Source organism: Mustela erminea, chromosome 9, assembly GCF_009829155.1.
Source record: "Mustela erminea isolate mMusErm1 chromosome 9, mMusErm1.Pri, whole genome shotgun sequence".
Taxonomy (NCBI): Eukaryota; Metazoa; Chordata; class Mammalia; order Carnivora; family Mustelidae; genus Mustela; species Mustela erminea.
Window position 1 is genome coordinate 67,363,276 of NC_045622.1, and position 24,609 is coordinate 67,387,884.

The window sequence follows — 24,609 nt, forward strand, 5'->3', positions numbered from 1 at the left end:
CTGGTCTGCGGAGTACACCCAGATGAAAGAACAGTGGCTGGAGAATCAATAACCTGTTAACTGGCTGCAGTGATTGAAGTTAACTTTGTTTGAAGTCCGTGGGCTGGGTTAGCCCACATCAAGCCGCCGGGGTTCCTGCACGAGGGTAGCGCGGGAGTGACCTTTGATTTCATTTTAGGAAAAAGAAAAAAAAATGTGTGAGTGCTTTTTATTAGCCTTTTCTTTCTTGAAGGTCTGCCTCTCCTTCAGCCGAGCTAATGAGCTCTGTCATGTTTGGATTTAGTTTGGAGAAAATTAAAGCTGAGTAATATCAGGGACTTGTTGAATGGGAATACTTGTTAGAACCTTCATTGACCCAAATCTGACTTTTATAAAATAAGCAAACTAAATAAGCAAGCTACAAAAAAAGCCAAACCAAAACAAAACAAACCCCCCCCCCCCATCTTCCTCTCTGGCCTTAAAAATGATGTTTTTAAAAACACGTTCAAAGCAGTTAAGTATAATATAAATATAAGCTACTCTGGGGGGCGGGGCACCAAATGAATGAGTTATTGTAGAGGCTATAGTGGTGACGTTAAGAGTGTAGTTGTGAATTTAAAGTATATTTCTTAAACCCCAGTTCCTCTTAGACTCAGACTCTAATGTCTAGTTTTTCCTCCTGGGCTTCTCTTTTTTGCACTTGGCGGGTTCGCTGACTGTGCAGGCCCGCTGTGATTTTGTGGTAACCTGACACGTTGGCCAGCCTCCTGCTGCCCCCAGGCCCCAGGGGGAGGACTGGCTGTGAGCTGCAGAGGCTGTGGCCCATGTCTCCGGGTGGTGGTGGTAGGGGGGGCTGTGGCTGGGGACCGGGGTGGGGATGCCACAGACCAGGGAATGTGTATATCATCACTTAAGACCTCGGGTGGTGGTTCATTAGGTAACAGGCCGGACCTTGAAGAGGGGCCCACAGAGTTGATGTTGAGCCTAGAAGCCAGCTAGTTAAGGGTGTTTGGAGATTAGAGGAAGGTTTTCAAGCCAGTGACTCTTTAATTTTGTTCTGTGGGTTTGGTCTAGAGTGTGCCTGAGGCCATCTTTGTGATTCCTTCGACAAGGATGAATATCTTAATATATTGTCATAAACTTGTATTAATATTTTATGTTAAACTAAATCAGACAATTATTTATGGAGCTGAGGTGGGGAAAAGGTACAGAAATGAATGGGCCAAAGCCCCTGCCTTCTGAAAACTTGCAATGTAGCAGGAAAGGCGGATACATAAGCAGTAATTAGTAATTATAGCTGTACACATTTGTTCAGCAATTATTTTGAGGGCCTATAATGTGTCAGGCACAGTTCTAAGATGTGTGTGCACTCACCCACTCATCTATAAGCGTACAGATAATGGTAAAAAATGCACGTAATTACTGCTAATAATTGAAACACCTGTACTTGACACGGATCATCTAGTAGTCTTTTTATTTTTTTATTTTTATTTTTAGTGTTTTAAAGTAAGTTTTTTTTTTTTTTTTAAATTTATTTGACAGACAGATCACAAGTAGGCAGAGAGGCAGGCAGAGAGAGAGGAGGAAGCAGGCTCCCCACTGAGCAGAGAGCCCGATGCGGAGCTCGATCCTAGGACCCTGGGATCATGACCAGAGCTGAAAGCAGAGGCTTAACACACTGAGCCACCCAGGTGCCCCGTCTCATAGTCTTTATAACAAGTAGTAATTATTAATTCTCATTTGCACCAAAGTGGGAGGGTTACACTGAGACATAGCTAATAAGTGGGGAACTAAAAATTCAAACTCTTTGGTATTCCAGAACCCTAGAGGCTCTGCAGATTTAGGGCATAGTCCCTGAAGCTGTAGGGATACCCGCAAAGGAGAACAGGTAGCAAACACTTTTTGAAGTTCCAGCAGCTTGTCTGGTATTGAGGGATGTTCTAGGACTGCTAGAGAACTTACTGACAAGCTGGGAGACTGTTTCTTATGAGGACTCAGTGGTGAGGCATGCACGTGTGGTGTTGGAAGTTTGTTTGAGGTGCTGCGGGGACACGGAAGTGACATCTCCGGGTGGAGGAAGCTGCTCAGGCTTCCCAGAGAGAGGTTGGTGGTGTTGGTCTTGAAAGGACAGATAGGTATTTGTTGGGCAGAGCGACTGACGAGGGGAGCATCTGAGCAGAGGGACCCAGGCGGCTGAAGGGTGAAGCAGGCAGCCTGCTGTGTCTGGGTGCCGTGGAGTGGTCACGTGGTTGGCATGCAGGGGACTGGACAGGCGTCTGAGAACAGGCTGCAGTCAGGTGGTCAAGGCCATGGGTGCCCCTGGCAGCCAGTTGGGTCCTGTAGTGGGTGGGGATCTGCTGGAAGATTTTAAGGAGCAGATGATAAAAGTCATAATTGCATTTTAGGAAAACTCTTCTGGCCAAAGAAGAGCACTAGGGAGACTTGCCAAAAATACCTCTCTTGGGGACTCTGATTCACACTTTTAGCATCAGAGCTGGGATACTTTCAAGAGGCCACCCATGTCACCCAGCCTCCATCCAGAGCTGGGAACTGGGCAGGACTTGGTTGTGGGGTGTGGTGGTGGTGTGGGGACACTGGCGACTGCCCAGCTCTGAGAAGGGTGGAAGGTCCCACCTGGGAACCAGGAGTAGAGTCCTTAGGGGTGGAGGGGCATGGAGAGGCGTGGAAGGGCATGCGGCTGAGGGATGGGGGGTCAAGTGGACATTCTCGGGATTGAGTTGCATGGGAAGGGCTGGGTGGAGCCTGGGTGCTGCTCCAGCCAGGTTCCCTGAGTAGCAGAATCTCTCCAAGGGCACTATATGAATTGGGTCTCCATACCCAGGACCTCGGAAATCCTTTTTGGTTTTCCATGAATGCTTTCAGGGAAGGATCCTCAGTGCAGAGAAGCGGCTTTGAAGGTGTCACTGCCAAGTGTGTCTAGTGTGTGGGTTTGGGGTTGTTTGGTGTCCTTTTGGGCCTGTTTGGCCTTCAAGTTGAATCCTACATGTAGAGTCAAGTCAGTAGAACTAATGGGGAATCAACACCAGGAAAATCCACAAAGGGAGAGCCCGGGCAAGAGCGAGCGCATCGGTGGGATTCCACAGGGGGAATCGGCATGGATTCCAGTTGGATGAGTGAGAGATGGATTGACGGTTTGGCCTTCCTTGTTCTTCTCCTGAGGTTAGCAGATTGTGTTGGAGACCCCTCTGAAGAGGCTCCCTGTGTGTGTGTGTGTGTTGGAGAGCTGTGGAAATGTCAGTGGAATCAAGTTGTGGCCTTTTGCCTTTCTTTCTTGATACTGGGACTCTTTGCTGGTGCAGTGGGAGGGCGAGAGAGGAGTCTGGTGGTCTGCCCTCCTCCAGAGCACTCTAGGCCCTGCCGAAGTGAAGGCACAGAGAGGCCTGATTCCCGAAGTGGGTACCTCAGCCTTCCCGAAGGTTCTTCTCTTTGCCTAGGGGTCTTGCCTCACTGTGTGCCTCCCAAGTGTTTGTGGCCTGCTTAGAGCTGATGCTGTGTACATAGTAGGTGCTCATATGTTTGTTTATGTATTTATTTGGGCAGGAATGGCTCATTGTCTAAAGGGGGAAACAATACTCTCTTACCCTGGCCAGTTCCTAGCCAAAGTGCTGAGATGCATGCTCTCCCTGAAGTTGAACTGGGTATAAATTTGGAGGAGTGGGCTGGGGGCTAGGGTGAGAGGCTCTTATTGGTCTCTGAATTTGCATCCCTCCCAATGGAAGACCTGTTTTGCAACTGCTCTGTCGCTGTGTCTTCATTAAATGGCACGTTGCATTTCTGAAGAGTCAGGACTCCATGACAGCCATAACACTGGAAACAAGTGGATATTGGGGAACAAGCAGGGTCTGTTCTGGGTCAGCTTACACACTTGCACGTGTCGCTGTTGGCCCGGGTTAACTTGTGGGCAGTTCTTAGACTTCTGTGTCTCCATGAGAGCACAGGGGTCCAGTTTCTGTGCCGGGTTGGGGCTGACTGTGCCATCAGCATGCAGCCATCTTTGGGGACCAGGGGAATAAGGGTGGGTGCTTGAGGTCAAAGGTCAATGAACAGTAATTGAGGAGCTGGGCGACAGGGCGCTGAGTGGAGTTCGTCCGGTGGCTCTGGCTTGTGTAAGAAAGCAGCCCGTCTACACCGTCTCTAAAACCTGTCTCTGAAGTTGGAATGCTTAGGGTCCTGTCCTGTCGTCATGCGTGACTTTACCTAGAGGACTGCTCTGGCCTTGGACCATGCTGAAAGTGCTTTTGATGAAAACATTCTGATTTCAGATTTATAAAATTATCTGTCCTTCGTCCTTTCCTGACCCCAGATAGTTGCACACACACCTTCAGGAGCTGCGGGCATGCTCCGTGTGTTGCTGGTGTGTGCGTGTCGGCCACGGTGTGAAACAGCCCTGGGCTATTTTTATGGTGTGGGGTGGCCCGGCCCGTGTGATCTGTCTCCCCACCTGAAGGCTGCTCCTTAAGGGCAGGGAGGACGACATACTTATTTCTCTCCATTTCTCTAGTGCCTAGCACATGGTGGTGATGGGACTGGGTGATTAGAAAACAGAAATGGTTTCCCTCTTTTTTTTTTTTTTTTTTAAGATTTTATTTATTTGACAGAAAGAGATCACAAGTAGGCAGGGGGACAGGCAGAGAGAGCGGAGAAGGCAGGCTCCCTGCTGAGCAGAGAGCCTGATGTGGGGCTCGATCCCAGGACCCTGAGATCATGACCTGAGCAGTCAAAGGCAGAGGTTTAACCCACTGAACCATCCAGGCGCCCCAGTTTCCCTCTTTTGTTTCAGAATAAATTTAAGGCAGCTTGCAAGGCTGTAAAATAGCATAAATGAAAAGTAGGAAACCTCAGGAGAGAAGAAGGGGGTAGAGGTGGAGGTAGGGATCTAACGCGGATTTGGGAATAAAGCCAAACTTGTTGAAAATAACCTCCTTGCTTTCTCCGCGGGGCCTGACAGTGTGGCTTAGAGCACTTGGTGGCCAGTGAGTAAAGAAAGCCAGGGCCTAGTCAGTTGACCACAGGTTAAAAACAACAAAAAACAAAAAACAAAAACACATAACGTTGTCTTGTTATCAAACTTTCTTTGGGATCTTTGTAAAGAGCACTCTGATATATGACGAAGGCCATTTTCAATGTCCCGGAGTAAATCCAGTGACTGATTCAGGGGATGTTTCCTTGTATGCCGATGGCATCGCATAAAAGCATAATTCAGAAAAAGTGAATTATCGAGGGCTCTGGAATAAACTTTTCCTCTGAGGTTACTGTGGAATCAGAAGGGTTAGTTGTGGCCGCTGCTGTGATGCTCACTTTCATCCAGTCTCCTGATACCACCTGCCACTGTCCGAGGTCCTAGCTTGCAGGGAGGTTTAAGATCATGTTTTGGGGGTGGAGATACTCATGTGTGATTTGCGATGAGGATCTCTGTGCTTGGATACCATAAAAATGGCCAGACCAAAAAAAGCGCTATCCTGATGTTTGGTGGCTGAGAGGCTGAAAAGGAACAAAATGCACTGTGATAAATTATGTCCTTGGTTACTTCAAGGTGACAGGAAAGAGTAGTTTTTTTTCCCTCCTGGACACATCAGAGCCTAGATTTTGGTGGTGGTTCTTCTTTTCCTCCACTTTTTTTTTTTTTAAAAGATTTTATTTATTTACTTTACTTTTCCTCCACTTTTTTTTTTTTTTTTAAAGAGTTTATTTCTTTACTCCGGGGGAGAGAGAGGGAGTGCTAGAAGGGTGGGGGGAGGCAGAGGAAGATGGAGAGGGAATCTCAGGCACGCTCCCTGCTGAGGCTCGATCTCATGACCCGGAGCTCATGATCTGAGCTGAAATCAGGAGTCAGGTGCCGAACCATCAGAGCCACCCGGGTCCCCTGATTGTGGATCTTCTAATGCCAGTGCCCACGAGATTCATGTGGGTCTGTTGGGTTGAAAGACAGCATTTAAATGCCAGTGTTCCCAGTCAGAGAACTGGAGCAGAACTTGGACTTCCCAGTTCAGCACTTTGAAATGCCAGCTTGCTTCTGTTGCCCTTGTTGATTAACTGATGACCCAGTCTGAAGTGAGCTATAGATTTACCTAGTGCTTCTGTCCCCTGCATGCTGTGTCAGTAGTCCAGGGTAGATGCAAGCATGGCCAGTGTGAGGGAAGCAGCCCAAGTCACAGGAGCTAGAGAAGGTGGCTTGGGACCATTTCTGGGTGTGGACTAGGGAGGGCTGTTTCTGATGCCATAGAATCCGACCTCCAGATCAGCCAGAGGAACTACATCTGGGCAGGTCAGCTGTTGGGACTCGGTGTCAGCCCTGAACTAACATATCATTACGTTGGCTGGCAACAAGCTTTGTAACAGAGTGAGTCCCCATGGGTTTTTGTACGAAGGATGACACCCCAGTCATGACCTACAGACTTGCCACCCATACAGCACTCTGACTGTATGAGGGTCCTTTGTAGGCACTCTTCCTCGGCAGGGGATTGAGACGGACCCTTTTGAAATGTTTGTTGTAGGGTTTGACCAAGTGTAGTGTTTGTATTTATCTGTTGTGTTGATATCTTTGCAAATACAAACTCTCTACTCTTGGTTTTTAAATTTGTACTCATTGTCAGCGAAAATGAGAAGGCATCACAATAATCTGATGGTGAACCTCACTGACTAAGAAAGTAACGTTATCCATGACTTAGTGATTAAGGAGTATTCTTTTCATGGTGTTTGTTTTCTTTGTTTTGAATAAGCATTATGATTGGGGAGTCTGCATTAAATATAGGTTCACTCTATAGACCTGCTAGAATTGAGGGGGGTTAGTTTTGGGCTTTTCTTTGACTGTTATCCTAGGAAAGATCCTGCAGGTTTTCCATTTGAGCTGCCTGAGAGCTACTTAACGCCAACTCTTGTGGCATTTCTTTTTCTCTTAGAGCTGGAAAAAAACTTCTCTTCTGGCTTTGAAATGTGTTCAGTGGTCTGCCTCCCGGGGGTCTGTGACCCAGGCTGCAGGTCATGCCTTCCAGCTCAAGCTTCTTGGATGAGTGCACTGTCTGGGTATCAGTCTTCACTTGGGAATGGTCAGATTGGATAGCCTGCCTGGACCTGAGTCTGTGGCCTAGTTCTTTGGCAGGTGTCTTCCCGATGAAAGAGAGCAGTGATTATTACCTTGACTTGCGGTGATGGTGGCAGAAAGAAGAGGCAGAGATTTCTGTTCTGAGTGGCTAACAGATTCCTTAAGGGGGTGGAGAAGGTGATTCCCCTAAAGGCTGGTAATACAGAGCTGCGTAGCATGAAATCAGTCAGAGCCTTTTTTTTTTTTTTTAAAGGATTTTTATTTATTTATTTGACAGAGAGAGATCACAAGTAGGCAGAGAGGCAGGCAGAGAGAGAGGAGGAAGCAGGCTCGCCGCTGAGCAGAGAGCCGGATGTGGGGCTCGATCCCAGGACCCTGGGATCATGACTTGAGCTGAAGGCAGAGGCCTTAACCCACTGAGCCACCCAGGCACCCCAAGTCAGAGCCTTTCTTGAACTGTCACCTGGGCAAGTTCTTAGTGCTGATGGAGCAGGAGTATTCATCAGGCAATCTCAGGAGGGTAATGCCAAAGTCCTCTCACGGGGTGCTCAGCACCCGGGTCTTGGTGATGAGGTGTTGGCTTGTGGTTGGATCCTGTTGATATGGAATTGATTTTGGAAAATGAGAAGGAGTAATTATCCAGTCCTTCCTGCTGAAATTAGAACCTGTTGGCAGTTGGAATTTATGACACCAAGGCTCACTGACTGCTACTAGCTTGATGGCAGACGTGGCCTCAGTTCTCAGTGTTGGCGTTCCCTGAACATTCTGCGCTCACTGTGCCTTACATTCTGCAGTCCCATTTCTCTGGAGGCTGCCTCCCAAATCCAGGCAGTCAGTCCTGTATTTCTCAGGCCGGTCGTAGGCAGGTTTGGCTCGTGTCTGAAATGATAGGGAACTAGTAACTTGTCCCACTTTACATATGCAAAAGCAATGAACCATCATTAGTGCCTGACATTCCTCCCAACTACCCAGGGAGGTGAGTCAGTATCATCACTATTCATTAGGAATTAATTAGACTGTGCTTGAGGGTGTCAGTTGTAGATTGAGCTGAAGTTCAGCACTGCCTACATTCTCTCCCTTTGAAATCCAGCCTCCAGCTCACTGTCTAGTGAGAGTGTATTTGAGTCTGCTGATCCCATGGATGGTGCATTCTAGCTGACAAAAAATGACTCCTGGATTCAAATTTTGGTTAGTATATGACTTTGGCAACTTATTTAGGTGTTTACCTCCTAAGGTAGAAAAAATACCCAGTGGGAGTTGTGCAATGATTAAAGATGCTTTCCGTGAAAGCTTCCGGCTTTATGCTGGAAACATGGTTTATTTGGAGAAGGTTGAATATGGATTTGATGTACTAGTTCACTTTGGAAGTAAAGCATCGTTTCCCTAGTGTTTTTATTGGAGGGCAGCTTTTTTCTTACAAGAAAAGTTTGGCTTTCATTAAGATCAGAGTGACCTTAGAGCCATCAAATGTGTGGTTGAGTTGTTTACTACAAATACTGTTTCAACCATGTGATTGTTTCTTTAAATGGCTCATACTGTTGCTATGTCCACATTCTTCTGAGCTTGCAGAAACCTTTCTTAGCTTTCCGTTTAGTGTCATGACCTATGTTGCCTTATTCATTCACCTGCTCCCTCAAATTTGCTTTGTTACCATTTTTCGCCTCTTCACATTTCTTCCTTGGCCACCACTTTGGCTTCTGGCCTTCATACCCTGACCACTTTGCTTCCCTTATAGCCTGTGTACAGCTTTTCTTGCAGCTGTCATCTTCTGATTCTGTTTTCTCTAGGGGCCACAAGAAAAAAGAGAGAAGACAGAATATTGTATCTCAAAAATTACCATTCCACTCAAAATAATGTATGTTTGTCGAAGTAGAAACTTAGCTCCTAGAGTGCTCAAACCATGTTTATGTCTTTTTCTTTAAAAGATTTATTTGAGAGAGAGAGAGAGAGCGTGTGAGCATGTATGCGTGGCGCATGGGGTGGGGAAGGCAGAGGGGGAGAGAGAGAGAGAGAGGGAATCTCCAGCAGACTCCTGGCTGAGTGAGGAGCCTGACACAGGGCTCAGTGCCGTGACCCCTAGATCATGACCCGAACTGAAAGCAAGAGCTGACTTGATTAGCTGATTGAGCCACCCAGGTGCCCCCATAATTGTGTCTTTAACACAGAAAGACTATTGGTTGTAATTGTGATTACTAAATTAAAAAATTGGATTAGATAGCCAGCACTTGGTTATTCAAACTCTGCCAGGCTTACGTCTGTCTGCTTACGTCTTTCTAATTTGGTAATCTTCTTTGGGGATCTTCTCATTAGAACCTTGACCAGAGTCAGGGCGAGGGATGGGAAAGGGGCTGAAACGCTTGCCCTTCTCAGGGGAAGCTTGGGTGGTAAGTTCACGCGCATCGATGTCAGAGAACGTTCATGTCATCTGGTTGTTGGTTTGTTCTTTCACCGAATATGGTTCCAGGGACTCTGCCAGCACTGGGGATGCTGTGGTCCTTGCCCTCAATGAGATTGGGGTACAGATGGGATGCAGTAACAAATCACCTTACTAAGCTTTATTGTAGGTAGAATGTATGGGAAAGCAAGGTGACGATGAATGACTTAGTTGGCCTCCTTCAGTGTTAATGATGGAAACTGAGGCACGTAGGAGTCTATAAGTGTTGTGTGGTCCTGGGCTACTCAGGTAGAGACAGAGTCCTAATGCCTAGTCCAGCCCTTTTCTGAATGTCTCATAGACTGTGAGACATTGGCTAAAAGAATCTGTATGGATTTTTTGTGACCCTCATGTTCAGTGGCGTTTCATTAATCATGAGGTTAGTTAAAGCTCACCCTTTTATTTGAGAGCTCTTAATCACCTATAAGTGGGTGAGATGCTTACATTATGAGAGACCCACAGGAATTAAGTTGAAGGGAGCAGCAGATTCCTGTGCCCTGTGTCACACCCCTTGTGAGTACATCCCTTGCATGGAGTTGGTGTCAGAAGCACCTACGTTGGACTGTCTCGGCCTCTTCTTCCCCCAGACTTTTATATCCGAGTGCGTATTGGACAAATACACATATGTCATTTCACTGTAATCACGTCACCTCTCTTCAGGTGTCAGTGGGTAATTGTGAAAGAGTGATCTATTTAGGGAGTCTAGCTGTGAGGGCAGTTAGGAATGTTTGGGTCACTGGTAACATTTCTTTCTGCAATTTATTATAGTGTAGCAAAGGAGGATTTTAGGGGAAAAATGAGCCTTTGGAAATGCATTAATGATGGAAACGGAAACACCCAGGGACTAATGGTACACAGTATATCTTGTTGGATCTCTGTGGCAGTCCTGTGAGGGGAGAGTCCCTCTATCCCTTAGTGATTTTCCTGTGTTGGAATCGAATTGAGTTTATCTCCCTCTATAAGTTAAAACCTGAGCTTCTGCGAGATTCCCTAATTTAGCCTGGGTGTCAAGGCTGGTGAGTGAGCCGGGTTTGGAAGCCAAGTCAAGTTGAGTCTTGACACCACATGCTATGTTCACTGCCCCCAGTACTCTGTTTCTTCTTCATGCACTGCATCAAGTGTAAGTTGACTCCCTTGCTCATAGGATGTATGAGGAGGTATGGACCTTAGCTCTGCACAGATGTTCTGTGCCCGCCTCATTCAGTTAGCCCTTATTATTGGTAACAAGCAGGTGCTTGTTGCTCTCTACATTCTGAAGCCTGGTAGATTGGGTGGTAATTTACCCATTACACATGTGTTTAGGATATTCCTAATGTGTGGCCTTTACTCTGAGAGTCACTGGGTACATGTTTCCAGGATGAGGTGGATTTTGAACTGGGCTGAAAGGGATAGAATGAGTGCCAGAACGGTTATTTTGGTATCTAGTATGGGGAGCATTTCTCAGCCAGCCCCAGTCTTGTGATCGGAAACTCTCTGCCCATACAGGACCTCATCTTACAATTGGGTTGTAAAACCGAGGGCATGTGTGACTCTGAGGATTATGTGTGTGGCAGCGTCTGGGGCTCTGTGCTGGCCCTTGTCCACAGTTGGTAATCCCATCCTGCTGGGCTCCAGCTGACCAGCTCGCAAGAGCCTGGACGCAGAGTTCTCCCCTTTGCAGGAAATGAATAAAAACATGAGCGTGTTTAGAACAGTGCCTATCCTTACTGAGATGGATGGATCCAGCGGCACTCGGGTGGCTCAGTCAGTTGGGCATCTGCCTTCAGATCAGGTCATGATTTCAGAGTCTCGGGATCAAGCCCTGCATCGGCCTCCCAGCTTAGCAGAGATCCTGCTTCTCCCTCTGCCCCTCACTCTGCTTGTGCTCTCTCTCTCTCACACACACACACACACACACATACACACACTCACCCTCTCTCAAATAAATAAAATCTTTAAAAAAATAAAAAGGATGAATCAGTTAATGCTCACTAATACTGCATTCCCTAACCAAGGACTAGTGATTTTTAGCTGTAGAGTAACTTGAAAGGGTTGTTTGCAGGACTCTGTCTGTCATGAAGGCACAGTACCCCTTGTGGAAGTTCAGCTAGCTGGACATTTTTCCATATGTTGAGTCAGAATCTTTTCTGGAACTTCTCTAGAATGGGTTTACACCCTCCTCCGTGGCAACTCTCAGTGGTTGTTCAATGTCTTGGGACACTAAGCTTGGCAGTTAATGATTCAGAAAGATCTTACTAGCTTGGAGTCAAGGCCTAAGGGTAAAAGTAATGGAATTTAATGGGAATAAATATAAACTCGGGTTTTTAGCTCCTAAGACAGTTGCACAAGAGAGGAATTTCAGGAACAACACTGAGGAGCTTGGAGGTTTTATAGATCCTTGGTCCCTCTCTGAGTGTCCTTTATGGAGGGTTGTGGACCAACTGGGATGCATTTATGAGCGCTGGGCAGAGAAATGATGTGACTTCTGTCTAGTCTGGATCACAATCCGGGGCTTTTCCTGTCATACCTGAATGGGTGTGTGGGGGTTGGATTTGCTCCCACAAGGGATGGATAGACTTTCAAGGGATGGATAGTTGGAAGTTAACCGGGACGTGGGTGTTAACCTCCTAGACAGAAGGATTAAAGCATGCCGGTAGGAGGGAGATGGTGCTGGGGAGGTAGCGGGTTCCTTGCCACTGGTCATGTTCCAGCGTAGACTGTATGACCAACTGATGGGAGAGGGAGAAGGCATGTCAAGCATAGGGTCAGGGGTTGCTGGTGTGTTCTGGCCTGGGGACCGAGGATCTTCCTTCCATGGGAGTGTTCTTACGCAAATAGAGATCCCACCATTCCTCGGCTGGCCTTCATTGCCCAGGACTGTGTCCCTCTGCTGTCGTGGTTGCATGCTGGGCACATCACTGTTCATCCTACAGTGTGGCTCCCTGCAGTGAGTTCATACTGCTGAGAGCCTCCCAGAGCTCAGGGACAGGCCTGGGCTTCCATGGGGGCCATTTGTTTTGTTTTGTTCTGTATTTGGGTCAGGTAGGGAGGCAGAAGATGGATTACCCACTGCCTCAAAGCATTTGCTCATCCTCTCATATTTTCTCCAAGAAACTGCTTTGGAGGCAGAACAGACTGTAGGGTAGAATAGTACAGTTCACCTTGAATTTTTAGGAGGCTCCTAAATCCGCCCCCCCCAACCCCAATAATAATTTGAGAACTGAAAAGACCCACACTGGAGGCTTGGTGGAGTTCATGGGCAGGTCAATCCCAAAACCCTTTCTTGTGGCATAATTGATACCTCTCAACGTTTGGCAGTTTGTAGAGTCCTGTGTTAATGTACATGTGTTGGTAAGGAGTAGTAAATATTTTGCTGACAAGTTCTTTGAATGATGGATCCGTGGCAGCATTTAAAAGGCAGACAACCCGAAGGTTCCTTTTATCCAGGTGCTGCTAGATCCAAAAAGCTGTCAGGGTACGGAGCCAAAAGCACCCACTAGTTACACCATTAATTGTGTAATGTTCTTGGGCCCCCGAGTTTCCGCAGCTGGGATCTGTTGATAGACGCAGCTGGGGGAGTGCAGGTGGGAGGGAAGCAGTTGGGAGAGAGAAGGAGAGAAGACGGGTTGCTTGCTCTCCGGTGACTGTTCTGGAGCCGAGAGAAGTCCCTGGTGCCCGGCAGGGCCTCGGGCGTCTGCTTCTCTCCCTCCTACCCACCTCTGTTGTAATGTTGGGTGGACTTGAGGCGGGGAAGCAGGCTAGGATGGTGGTTACACTATACTCTCCCACTCAAGCCCGGAGCCTCCCCATCTTCGATCCATCCCTAGGAGCATTTCTTCTCCCTTTTTGGGGAAGCCTTTGAATCAGTGACCTGATGATTTTTCAACAAAGGAATATTGATATGTTAGTGTGCAGACTGCAGGGGGTACTGGATTAGATCAGTTTCACGTTGGTGTTTGTGCTGGTGTTTGTGCCTGTTTGACATTTGTTGGGAAAGCTTATCCCATTATGGCCATAGGTTACATGCATAATTTAAGGGGAATAAATCTTTGAGAAAAATTCCTCTCGGTTCTGTAATCTTCAGGGCTACAGAAAAAGAAATGAAAGACTCCCTATGGTTTTCATGTGATCAGAAATTCCAAGTTAGGCTCCCGGACGGAGTGCCCCATGTAGGCCTGGAACATTTCTGCCAGTGCGCCGGCCACTTGTCGTCGGTTGCCGGGAAGGTAGAAATGGGGGCAACTGGGTCCCAGCTTCAAGGTTACAGTCTAGAAGTGGAGAGTGGCCAAGTGAAGCGAGCATGTAGAAGAGGACCCCTGCTGCGGAATGCTGTCTGGTAGCAGGTGCAGGGCACCTGGTGTTGCCGTTTCAGTGGAACGAGTGTTTGTGTCCTCCTGCAGCCTGCCGCCATCTTGCATTTCGGTGATCTCATTGACAAATATTGGGCCATTTGACATTTTCAAGTTATTGTGCCCATTGCCACGGCAAGGCAGACATCTTTTGTTTTGCTTCATTTTCTTGGAAACAACTGGTTTTGCCGTGGACATGGAATTATCCTCGCGCAAAGTGCTCCTGGTAGCTTGTAGGCATCTGGTCAGTGTTTCTGTGGGATTCACGGTGAACTTGCAACTCCAGGGGGGCCCCATTCTCACGCCTGTGGAGATGTCCCAGTTTCTGCCTGCCGTTGGATTTCTGTATGCGTGGTCGACTCGGTACGTGAAGAACAAAAGCCACTTGGCTCCCCAAACCCTGTATTCTCCTCTAGGAGCTCTTGTCCAAGCAAAGCTGGAGCCTGAAGAGTAGGTACTGGAATGAGGAAGGGCAGTGTTGTTGGTCATTACCTCCTCCTTACCCTATCTTTTCATTTCTGTCTTAGGTTTATTTTCTTGAAAAGGCTCCAGGCTTCGGCTTGGAAAATCCAACCGCCAAAATTGAGCCCAGCAGCTGGAGCGGCAGTGAGAGCCCTGCCGAAAACATGGAAAGAATGAGCGACTCTGCGGATAAGCCAATCGACAATGATGCAGAAGGGGTCTGGAGCCCTGACATTGAGCAGAGCTTTCAGGAAGCCTTGGCTATCTACCCACCCTGCGGGAGGAGGAAAATCATCTTATCGGACGAAGGCAAGATGTATGGTAAGCAGTCCGCGATGTTCTTTTGAGATCCTATGATGTGCTTTTGTGATAAGGAATGGTGGCAGCTAGACTTCTACTGAGATCCATTCATTGTATTGGGTGGAATGATCTTTGTAGAATTTCAGTTGACCATCCAAGGGACTGAATCTCAACCAACTGGAAGAGTCAACAAAGGACCATCGGGAAATTGTTCTCTAAGGTTTTCTTCTTCTATACACTCAATAGCATGACAGCAAAGCTCTCAGGGTCCAGGTAGGGATTTAGTTGCAGTGGCATATGCGGACCCATTCTTCAGAGCACATGCCCCATCTCAGTAGCTCCTGGTGACTGCTGCCATGTAGAAATGGGGCCCGTGTTGACAAATCTCTTCATTTTCCCCTCACTCCTAGGAAGAGCTAGCAGTACAGATACTTATATATGAAATCACTCATTTTTAAAAGCCAGCACTTTGCTTTTTAAATACAGCCCTATGTCGGCCAGATGAGATGCGTGCGTAGCTTGATCAGACCTCCAGACTCCTATTTTACTGCCTTGTTGCCTGTCTGTAGTTGAGGGGCCAGCCAAGTGGTTCACCCCCCAGGCGCTCTCACCAGCCTCCCCTTCTCCGAGAGCATGCCTGGCAGAGTGCTCTAGAGGGAACTTCTGGAGTGCCCCAGAAGATAGGACTGGTCAGCTGAATGGCTCAGGGTGCCCATAAGCAAGCAGTGGTCACCGGCCTGGCGCCTGTGTCCCGGGAGTGAATGTTCCCTGCTCCTCCCCTGAATGCTTCCAGCTGCAGACCTGTACTGCTCTGGCTGCCTCCTTTGGGGAGCAGATGGCAGGTGGTTGCTTGTATGTTCTGCTTGTCTAATGGGGCACGTTGAGCCGACAGAGTTTGCCCCGTAGCTGAGTCTAAAGAGATGGAAACAAATAACCAAAACTCAAAGAGGACAGGCTCAGCAACCTTCCTGAGGTTGTTAACTTATTCTGAAAGTGATTTATCTCTAAATAATTTGGAAGGCTTTTCCGTAATCGGGTGTTGTACCTTTAATACCGCGCCTCCTCTCTCCGGGGCCGGAGGGGGGCTGCTGCTGCTCAGGCTAGCACACACAGCCCAGGAGCGAGGAGTGAGCAGATGGTGGTACAGCTGCTCCCAGCTGTGTCCCCCCCGCCCTCCCCCTTTTCCAGCGTGGATGACGTAATGGAAACAAGGGAAATGCTACTTTCCATGGCATTGAGTCTGCGGCCTGTGAGTGTCACACACTCGCAGGGGAGAGAGCCCAGGCCTTCGTTTGTTTTAGGCTCCCGTGTGATCCTCTGGAGCCAGAGAAGCTTCTTCGTGTCCGTGGGTGACATGGACTCAGGGTGACATGAACTCTCCTATGGGCAGAAGGTTACAGGGCCTCTGGTCGTGTGTGTGTGTGTGTGTGTGTGTGTGTATGTGTGTGTCTGTCTGTCTTTGTTGGGCTGCCCTTTCCCAGCCTGGTTATTAGCCTGAGAGGTCTTAACCTCTGTAACTAAAGAGGCACCTGTGCCCCCACTGCCGCTGCAGCCCCCACTCCTCCCATTTTAAGGGCAGAGGAAAATACTTTAACCTCTGAGCCTTCTTTGGGGCCAACTTCACTGCTGCTTGCGAAACTGGCTTCAGACCTCTCTACCTGGTACAGCTCCCATTTGTTTGCCCAGCAGTTGTGATCTAAAATACCGGCCTGGGGGCACCTGGGTGGCTCAGTGGGTTAAAGCCTCTGCCTTCGGCTCAGGTCATGATCCCAGGGTCCTGGGATCGAGCCCCACTTTGGGCTCTCTGCTCAGCAGGGAGCCTGCTTCCTCCTCTCTCTCTGCCTGCTTCTCTGCCTACTTGTGATCTATGTCTGTCAAATAAGTAAATAAATAAATATTAAAAAAAAAAAAGAAAACTTCAAATTAAAAAAATATATAAAATAAAATAAAATACCGGCCTGTGTCGGACACCCCTGTCAGGGGTTTCTCAAGTCAGGAATCCTGGAAAGGCACTTTCACTGGAGGAAGGAGGTTTCACGCTGAGAATGGGATTCAGAGCAAAAGTTAATTTTTGTCGACTCCCACTGATTTTCTTCTCTGTTGATTTCCACAGCCGTGGTAGGCTTAGCCCATCTGCCTGTAACGTCATTCCAGAAGTAGTTTTCTTTTGTGGAAATAAGTGTGTAAGGACTCTTGTTGGTCATTGGGTGTCAGGGGCACTAGGCTACATATGGGAAGATCACTGAGAAGCTCGGGATTTGAGCCCTTCCTTGACCCAGGGTGGACCGTCTTACCCTCGGCCTGCATCTCCTTTTTCTCCCCTGAAGAAAGAGTCAGGTAGTTAACGTCCATGGGTCCTCGGGACCCGTGCATTTTGGGATGCTGGGGTTTTTGTGACTTTCTTTAGATGAATTTTTTTTCTCCCTTAAATCAGCATTCCATTGACTTAGGGTGTTAATGACCAACCTGATTATAAATGGGGTGGTCTTCAGAGCAAGCAGTATTAGGAGTTACAGCTGTAGGGTCATGGGTCCAGATTGGGGGTTTGAGTGTGCAGGAAATGAATTTGCTGTAGGGCCCTTGAGGCCGTGCCATCTCCAAGCAGCTGCCTTGGGGAGGAGTGCTGCCCTCAGCATTGGCCCCCATGGAGTCCTGTCTCATTGACCCCTGTGGAGGAGTTGTGCTGCTTCTGCTGATCCGGAAGGGAGACATGGTGTTTAGCAGGGATTCGGGAGTTGAAGACTAGGCCCTTGGGAGGACTGCCTCAGATGCTGATGACCTGTCTGTGACCGTGGTGGGGGGAGAAGTTTGCCTTGGGAGCCCCCATGGGGAAGCCCCTGCTTCTTGGGGCCCGAGTCAGTGAGAGTTTCTGTTTGCTGGCTTCCGGCCGGCTCCCCAGCTTGCCGTCCACGAACCAGGACGCAAACCAGACCAGGAGCTGGTTTCCTGAGGTCCAATGAGCATACTTTTTCTTCTCAGCATTTTGAAAGTGGAAACACAGAAAGCATTTTAGGTTCCGTAGGGTAAAATCAAAATAATTTAATGCCTTTTAGTGAAATCCCAAGCATTTTTGACTGGGGGGGGGGTCGATATTTCTGAGCATTTGTAAAGTGTGTTGTGATGTCACGAATCCTGAGCCAGTTGAGAAGCAAGGTCAGGTGCAGCGCTGATTCATTTTGGTAATGACATTTCCTCCGTGCTTGATGGTAGGGCAGATGCAGTCTTACAGAGAGGAAGAGATGAGAAGCTGTCTTTATGAGGCGGTCTGGGCCATTGGAAGAGAGGCTTAACTCTCTCTCTGCTGCTTGGGTGCATGGGGACACTGAGCCTTGACATGGTTGGCCTCTGTGTGGACAGACTGCTTCTGCCTGGGGCCCTTCTTTGTGGGCAGCTGTCCTGAGGGATAGTTAAGAGAGTGAGTGAGATTTCTCTGTTCTGAGGGCATGCAAGCTTGCGCGCGCCCTCTCTCTCTCTCTCTCTCTCTCTCTCTCTCTCTGTGCTTTCCATTCCTTTTTCCTATTTTTACATAGCTGTGTGTCTTTTTCTGATAGGTAGTTGGAGAGGAGATAGCAGGAGGACAGGAGGGGAGAAAAGTTTTTGATCAGCAAACTTGCTGGAGATTGAATTTCATAGGAACAGGCCATTAGTTTAAAACAAAAGCCCTGAACCGCGGGGATACCCAGATGCATTTTTCTCTTGCAGCTGAAAATTCTGGTCTGGCAGTGTGGTCAGGTATCACCCACAATCACACCAGGGCAGGGATAGGAGCAAACATTCCCTGACCGATGACTTTAGAGACAGAAAAATGTGGCACTTAAAATTTTAGGGCTTTGGAATTGCTAGGAGGCTTGGCCCTGCCACTTCTAGATACCAGACTTGGGGCAAGTTGCTTTTCGTCCTCGTGCATCTGTTTTCCACCACTGCAAGAGGGATTTAAGTAGATCCTACTTCTTGGGATTGTTGTAAGAGTTAAATAAACTCACTGTGCTCTGAGATTCCCCCTACCATGTTTGGACAGTGTCAGGCTTTGGGCCCGAACTGTGACCAGGCTGTAAAAAGTGTTTTTGAACTGGAAGCAGAAAAGTGCTCTTGGCCGTGACCTGGGCTATAGGCTTTACCTAGGATTTCCGTCCACTGCTCCCAACAACATTTTTTTTCCCCCCCCAACAACATTTTGAGGTGGGTATTCTCACCCCCGCTGTGTAGATGAGGATGCCCATGAGCTCAGAGTATAAATGGAGGAGCTGGACGGGTTCAGATCCAGGTCAGTCTGGCCCCCTAACCTGGGCTCTTTCCACAGGCCTTGCTCCCTTCCATCCCTGGTGGAGGTCATTCTACGTTAATGACAGTATTAATCAGTATTGAGCACCGCCTGTATTCCAGCCCATTGCTAGGGGCTGTAGGGCATATACCTGTGAACCAGACAGACACAGTCCCTGCCCTCATGGAGCTGTCGCAAGTTCATTTGCAGGAAGCTCTGACCTCAGGTCAGGGCTGTGTGCCAGAGCTTTCTGGGAAGTCTGAGGGCCCTTTGAAGATGGTCACCTTCCACTTAGCCTTTTGAAGCCTGTTCTTGGCCACCAGTGTCCAGGGCACCTGGCCCAATGCTGGCGGGAAGAAAGCGTCTCAAATAACGCAGCAGGGAGGATCCTAGATCACAAGGCTGGCCCTGATGGTGGCCAGGAAGCTGTCTGGAAGATTCTGGTGCCCTGGGATCCTACAGGCTGCCTGGTCAGAGCAGTTGCTGAGCAGTGGTTTTCTCCTTTTATGAGCAAATGTCTTCAAGGTCCTTGTCTGGGGACAGCTCCAGGGATGGCCCCTTTCTTGCCAGGATGCTAGGCCTACTGTTTAGCCCTGGAGAGAAGGGCTATGATGACTGGATAAGTTTGGGTGGGGGGTAAGAAAGAAGAGGTCTCTGGGCCGGTCCTCTCCAGTTGCCGACCTCAGCCCTGCCTGCTGGGAGAGCACTGGACTTGAAATGGCCCCTCTGCCTACTTCTTAGAAGCACTGATGAAAGAGGGCAGGGGGGCCTTTAGTGAGGTGGTGGCTGTGGACATCAGCATGGGTGCACACAAGCAGGCACAAGTGAGCTTTGGTCAGTTGGGCAGAGACCGAAATCTCTGGTCCCCAGGCTCCTCCTGGCTTAGAGAATCGCTTGGGGAAATGAGGAGCATCCCTTTTCAAAACCAAGAAGGTGGCCTATGTCTGGAGGCCCCAGAAGCCCTGAGGTGGACATGAATATAAAATCCAAGCCCTATGGGATCTCCAGGCCACTTGGAAAAGTGAAGCGTGGGGCCCAAGGTGAACTTGTTTTTCTGCACCTGGCCATCATGTGGCATCTTTGATTTCCTCCTTCTGTCTGACCTGTGATTTGGGGTATTATTTCAAGCAAGTTGGCTGCAAATGTGAAGCCCAAAGAACTTGTGCCCTTAGAACAGACCAGAAGCCCCATAAGGCAAGGACCCCACCCTGTCTGTCTTGTCAGACACAAAAGGTATCAGTAATGTTTGTTGAATATGTGCATATCAGAATAATGCTCAGAACAAAGAAAGGGCCTCTGCCGTTGGAGGCACTGGCTAGAAAAAAAGGGAAAAAGCTGGGAAAAAAATAGGAGAAAGATTTTGTATATTTAATGGTCTTCCTAGATTGAGAAGGAAGAAATCTGGGTTTTTTAACCTGTGTTGGCAGATGTTCGTTCAGGAGGTAGGAAGGATCTCTGCCCGGTAAGCACAGTAGTAGAATGAGGGTTAATTCTGGACTCCTCAGAACTCCTCAGAATGGGGGGTTTGAAATAGTTTGGTTCCTGTGAGAAAGCAAAGCCAGCGTCATCAGCGTTTTGACCAGGAAGGTTAATGGGGGTGGGTTGGGGTGGGGGAACGTGCAAAGGTTTATGCACAAGGTATGAGCCCTTGTACAATCTGGGTAAAATGTAGGATGGCTCCAGAATGGGTCGTAAGGGAAAACAAAGGAAGAGAACATTGAAGTATTACCAAGTTATGCTTTCTAACAGCTTTCCCACGGCAGCAAATGAGCCCTGGGATTCAGGAAGACGTGGATTCAGAAGTCATTTACTGCCGGCCTGCACCGTGCATTGTGAATCTTTGCAGATGTAAAATCTTTAACACAGCTGACCCATGTGACCACATACTGGGGGTTTTTTTTGCTTTAGAATGTGTTGTCTTATTTGTTCCTCATGACAGCCCAAGGGTGTAGGTCCTGCAAATTTCCCCATTTTATAGCTGAGGAAACTAAGGCCTAAGGTCAAGTTAATTGCTCAAAGTCACACAGTAAAGAAGTGGTGGAGCTGACAGTCCAAAACCAAGCCCGTTTATACATTTAACTACAGTTGATCCTTGAACAACACGGGTTTGAACTTTGCAGTTCCACTTCTGTGCAGGTGTACGTACAGTACAGTATGGTAAATGTATTTCCTTGTGATTTAAAAAATGAATAGTTTTCTGTATTTTAGTTTACTTTCTTGGAAGATTGCAGTATATAGTACATATAACATACAAGATATGTGTTCATCGACTGCTTGTTATTGGTAAGGCTTCCGGTCAACATTAGGCTCTTATTAGTACTTAAGTTTGAGGGAAGTCAGAAGTTATACTCGGATTTTTGACTCTGCAGGGAGTCAGCGCCTCTAACCTCTGTGCTGTCCCCTAACCACAGTGGACCCAGTGTTTGGGTCAGCTGTACATACTGGTACGGAAGGGAATCTGTTCTTCACTAGAAATAGCCAGAGCTTAATGGTAGGGCCACAGAGAGTGGTTATTCCTGACTGGGGAACACACGGGTCTCTAGTACAGAGTGCAGGGGAATAAGAGGCTGACTTCTCTGAGCTAACCTGGAATGGGGAAAGGCCACTTCATGTTTGTCTTTCATTTACTTTGGATTAGAGACCCCTTCGAGAACCCATGGAAAGTTGAGACTCTTCTTGCCAGGAAGCTGCGTGTTTGTGTGTGGTGTGGTTCCAGGATTCCGGCGCACAAAGGGCACAGCTCTGGTGCTCTGAGAAACGAGAGTGTATCCAGGAGGGCGATGGTGGGCCAGCCTGGAAACATGGCCCACCTCTGCGTCATGGAGGACCTTGAATGCCACACTGTGGTGTCTGGTGCTCATTCTGAGGACAAAGGGAAGCCATGACATTTTCCCCAGGGAGATGATGTGGCTCAGCCTGTGTTTCTGAAGCCTGCTCTGCAGGCGTGTGGGCAGGTTAGGTGACTGTTGAAGGAGCCCAGTGGGGAGAAGAGGAGGCCCGGACCAGGTACCAGCATGTGGGCGGGCAAGTTTCAGATGTGGAACCAACAGGACTGGCTAACCCGATGGGATTTGTGAAAGACAAGGAGGAGTTGAATGGTATTAGGATTCTGCTTCGGGCGGTGGCGGGGGTGGCCTGGAGGCTGAAGTGTGGGGAGGTCAGACGGGAGAAGCAGGTTTGTAGAAAGGCAAGGAATGAAGGGTTGAGTTTTGTCATGCGCTTCGGGGTACTGGGTGGCCACCAAGGCTGTGTGGGGGCTCACCATCAGAGAAGTGGTCCCCGGAGCTGTGAGAGCGGGGGCGGGGACAGCCCGTGGGACACAGGCTCACTGTGGGTCACGGTGAAGCGGCCATGGATTTTGAATGAGCTGCCTCTAGCAGGGGGGCATTGAAGAGATCACCTTTGTGAGGAAAAGGGAGACCTTTTGGTGGTTCCCTAGCCTGACCAGCAGCAGCTGAAGCACTTGAGAAGCTGAAAAAGAAAAGAAAACAAAAACTGACTCATACCATGTGAATCAGAACCTCTGGGAGTAGGGGCTGGGAATCTGTGTATTCTGAAGCTCCCTGGGTAGCCGGATGATGGGCCAGCTTGAGGACTACAGGGCTAGGGGGCCGCAGCCCGGGGCCAGGAGGCCAGGAGCACGTTTTTAGAGTGGGTGAAAGAAAGAAATGAGCCGAGAATGAGACTTCACCTTTGAAACAGTCCTTTACAGAGCTTGGGTCCAGGCGGTAAACTACTTTATTCATTTGGTGTCTCCTCTGTACCAAGATGGAACATGACCATGGCCCAGTGTTTGGAGAGGTTTGGCCACACACAGGGAGAGCCTTGAGATGGCATCTTGAAGGACATGAACAGTTAAAGGAAAACTTCCCTTGGGCAGGGGAGAGGCCGTTGATGAGCAGGGAAGAAAAACCGATGAGGTGAGGACCTGTCTAATGACAGAAAACCCAGACTCGACTTTGAAGGGGGTAGAGCTTTCTTTTCCCAGAGGCACCTTGCAGGACCAGATGGGGGCTGGGGCGGGTTGTGGCCTCTTGAAACGTAGAGCAGGCTCAGTAGAGATTAGGGTGGGGGGTGCTGAGTAAAATTGAGGCCCTGAGAGAACCTGGAGAGTTTCCTTTTCTTCTTCTTCTTTTTTTTTCTTATTTTCTTTTTTTAATTGAAATTTGTATTGGGTTATTGTAAATTCACATGCCATTGTAGGACATAATACAGCGCTCCTTTGTACACTTTGTCCATTTTCCTCCATGGTTAGATTTTGAAAAACTATTACATCCTATCACAGCGAGGATATTAACGTTGATGTGTAATTCATTATAGAATCCACTGATCTCATTCAGATTTCCCCGTTCCCCCTTGCACTTGTGTATGTGTGGTGTTTTTGTGTGTGTATTAAGCTGTACAGTGTTTCCATGTGTGTAGGTTAGTGTATCCACTACCATAGTGAGGAAACTGGACAGTTCCAATACCACAAGGATCCCTGGGGCTTTCCTTTTTCTTTTTTTTTTCTTCATTCCTTCCTTCCCTTCTCTCTCTTTCTTTTCAAAGGAAGTGGGGAGAAGGAGATGGAAGGAGAAAAATCCCAAGCAGTCTCCATGCAGAGCGTGGAGCCTACTGTGGGGCCTGATCTCACGACCCTAAGATCATGACCTGAGCTGAAATTGAGTTGGATGCTCAACTGACTGAGCGACCCACGCGCCCCATCTGGGGTTGCCCTTTTATGACCACACCCAACTCTGCCTCCTCGCTTTAATTCCTGACAACCATTAAGCAGTCTTAAATTTCTAAAATGTTGCCATGTCAAACATGGTACATAATGGAATCAAATTGGATATAACCTTTTCAGATTGGCTTTTTCCATTCAGCAGAATTCCCTGGAGATTCCTCTGGGTTGTTAGTATGTATCAGTATCTTGTTCCTTTTTATTGTTGAGTGTGTTCTGTGGTGTGTCTGTCTAAGACCATCTGGACTGGTTCTAGTTTTTGGTTATTACAGCTAAAGCTGCTATGACTGTTTATATACAGGTTTTTTTGTGAATGTGAGTTTTCATTTCTGTGGGATAAAATGGCCAAGAGTGGTAGTTGTGCCTTCTGCATTTTTTTAAAGCTAGTTTACCTGTTTTCTAGAACAGCTGTACCATTTCATGTGCATTTGGTTGTCTCACTGTTGTTGACTTTAGCCATTCTGATAGGTGTGTGGTGATATCTTGTGTGGTTTTGATTTGCATTTCCCCGATGACTAATGATGTTGAGCATCTTTTCATGTGCTTATTGGCCATCTGTATATTCTGGTTGGTGAACTGTTGTTCATGTCCTTTGTCCATTGTTTAATTGGATTATTTATATTTTTACTGTTGAGTTTTGGGAGTTCTTTATTCTAGATACAAGTCCTTTGCTGGATATGTGGTTTGCAAATATTTGCTCCTGGTCTGTAGCTTTTCTTTTCATTTTCTTCACATGGGATCCCACAGAGTAAAAGTTTTTAATTTTGACAAGATCCAGTTTATTAATTTTCCCTTTTGTAGTTGTACTTTTGATGTCCTAAGAACTCATTGCCTAGCTCTTGATCCTGAAGATTTTCTCCTATGTTTTGTTCAAAAGGGTGTATAGTTTTATGTTTTACATTTAAGTCTCTAATCCATTTTGAATTAATTTTTGTGTGGGTGGAGAGTGTTTCTTCTTGAGAAACCCATTGGCACGATTCTGTGATATGTACATTTTTTTTTTCACCAGGACTGTTTGTTCATATTTCGACAAGTTGTCAAACCTTGGGACCTGAGACA

The 24,609-nt window shown here is 47.8% G+C and overlaps 1 protein-coding gene across 11 annotated transcripts in view; it reads left to right on the plus strand.

Annotated features, from left to right (window-relative positions):
• Positions 1–24,609, plus strand: part of TEAD1 (TEA domain transcription factor 1) — a 261,388-nt gene that overhangs the window by 70,273 nt on the left and 166,506 nt on the right. For all 11 annotated transcript variants that reach the window (XM_032358729.1, XM_032358733.1, XM_032358737.1 and 8 more), the window contains one exon: positions 14,332–14,587. In XM_032358729.1, the coding sequence (XP_032214620.1) occupies positions 14,431–14,587 (157 nt within the window). In that variant the 5' untranslated portion in view covers positions 14,332–14,430. The remainder of the gene's footprint in view (positions 1–14,331; positions 14,588–24,609) is intronic.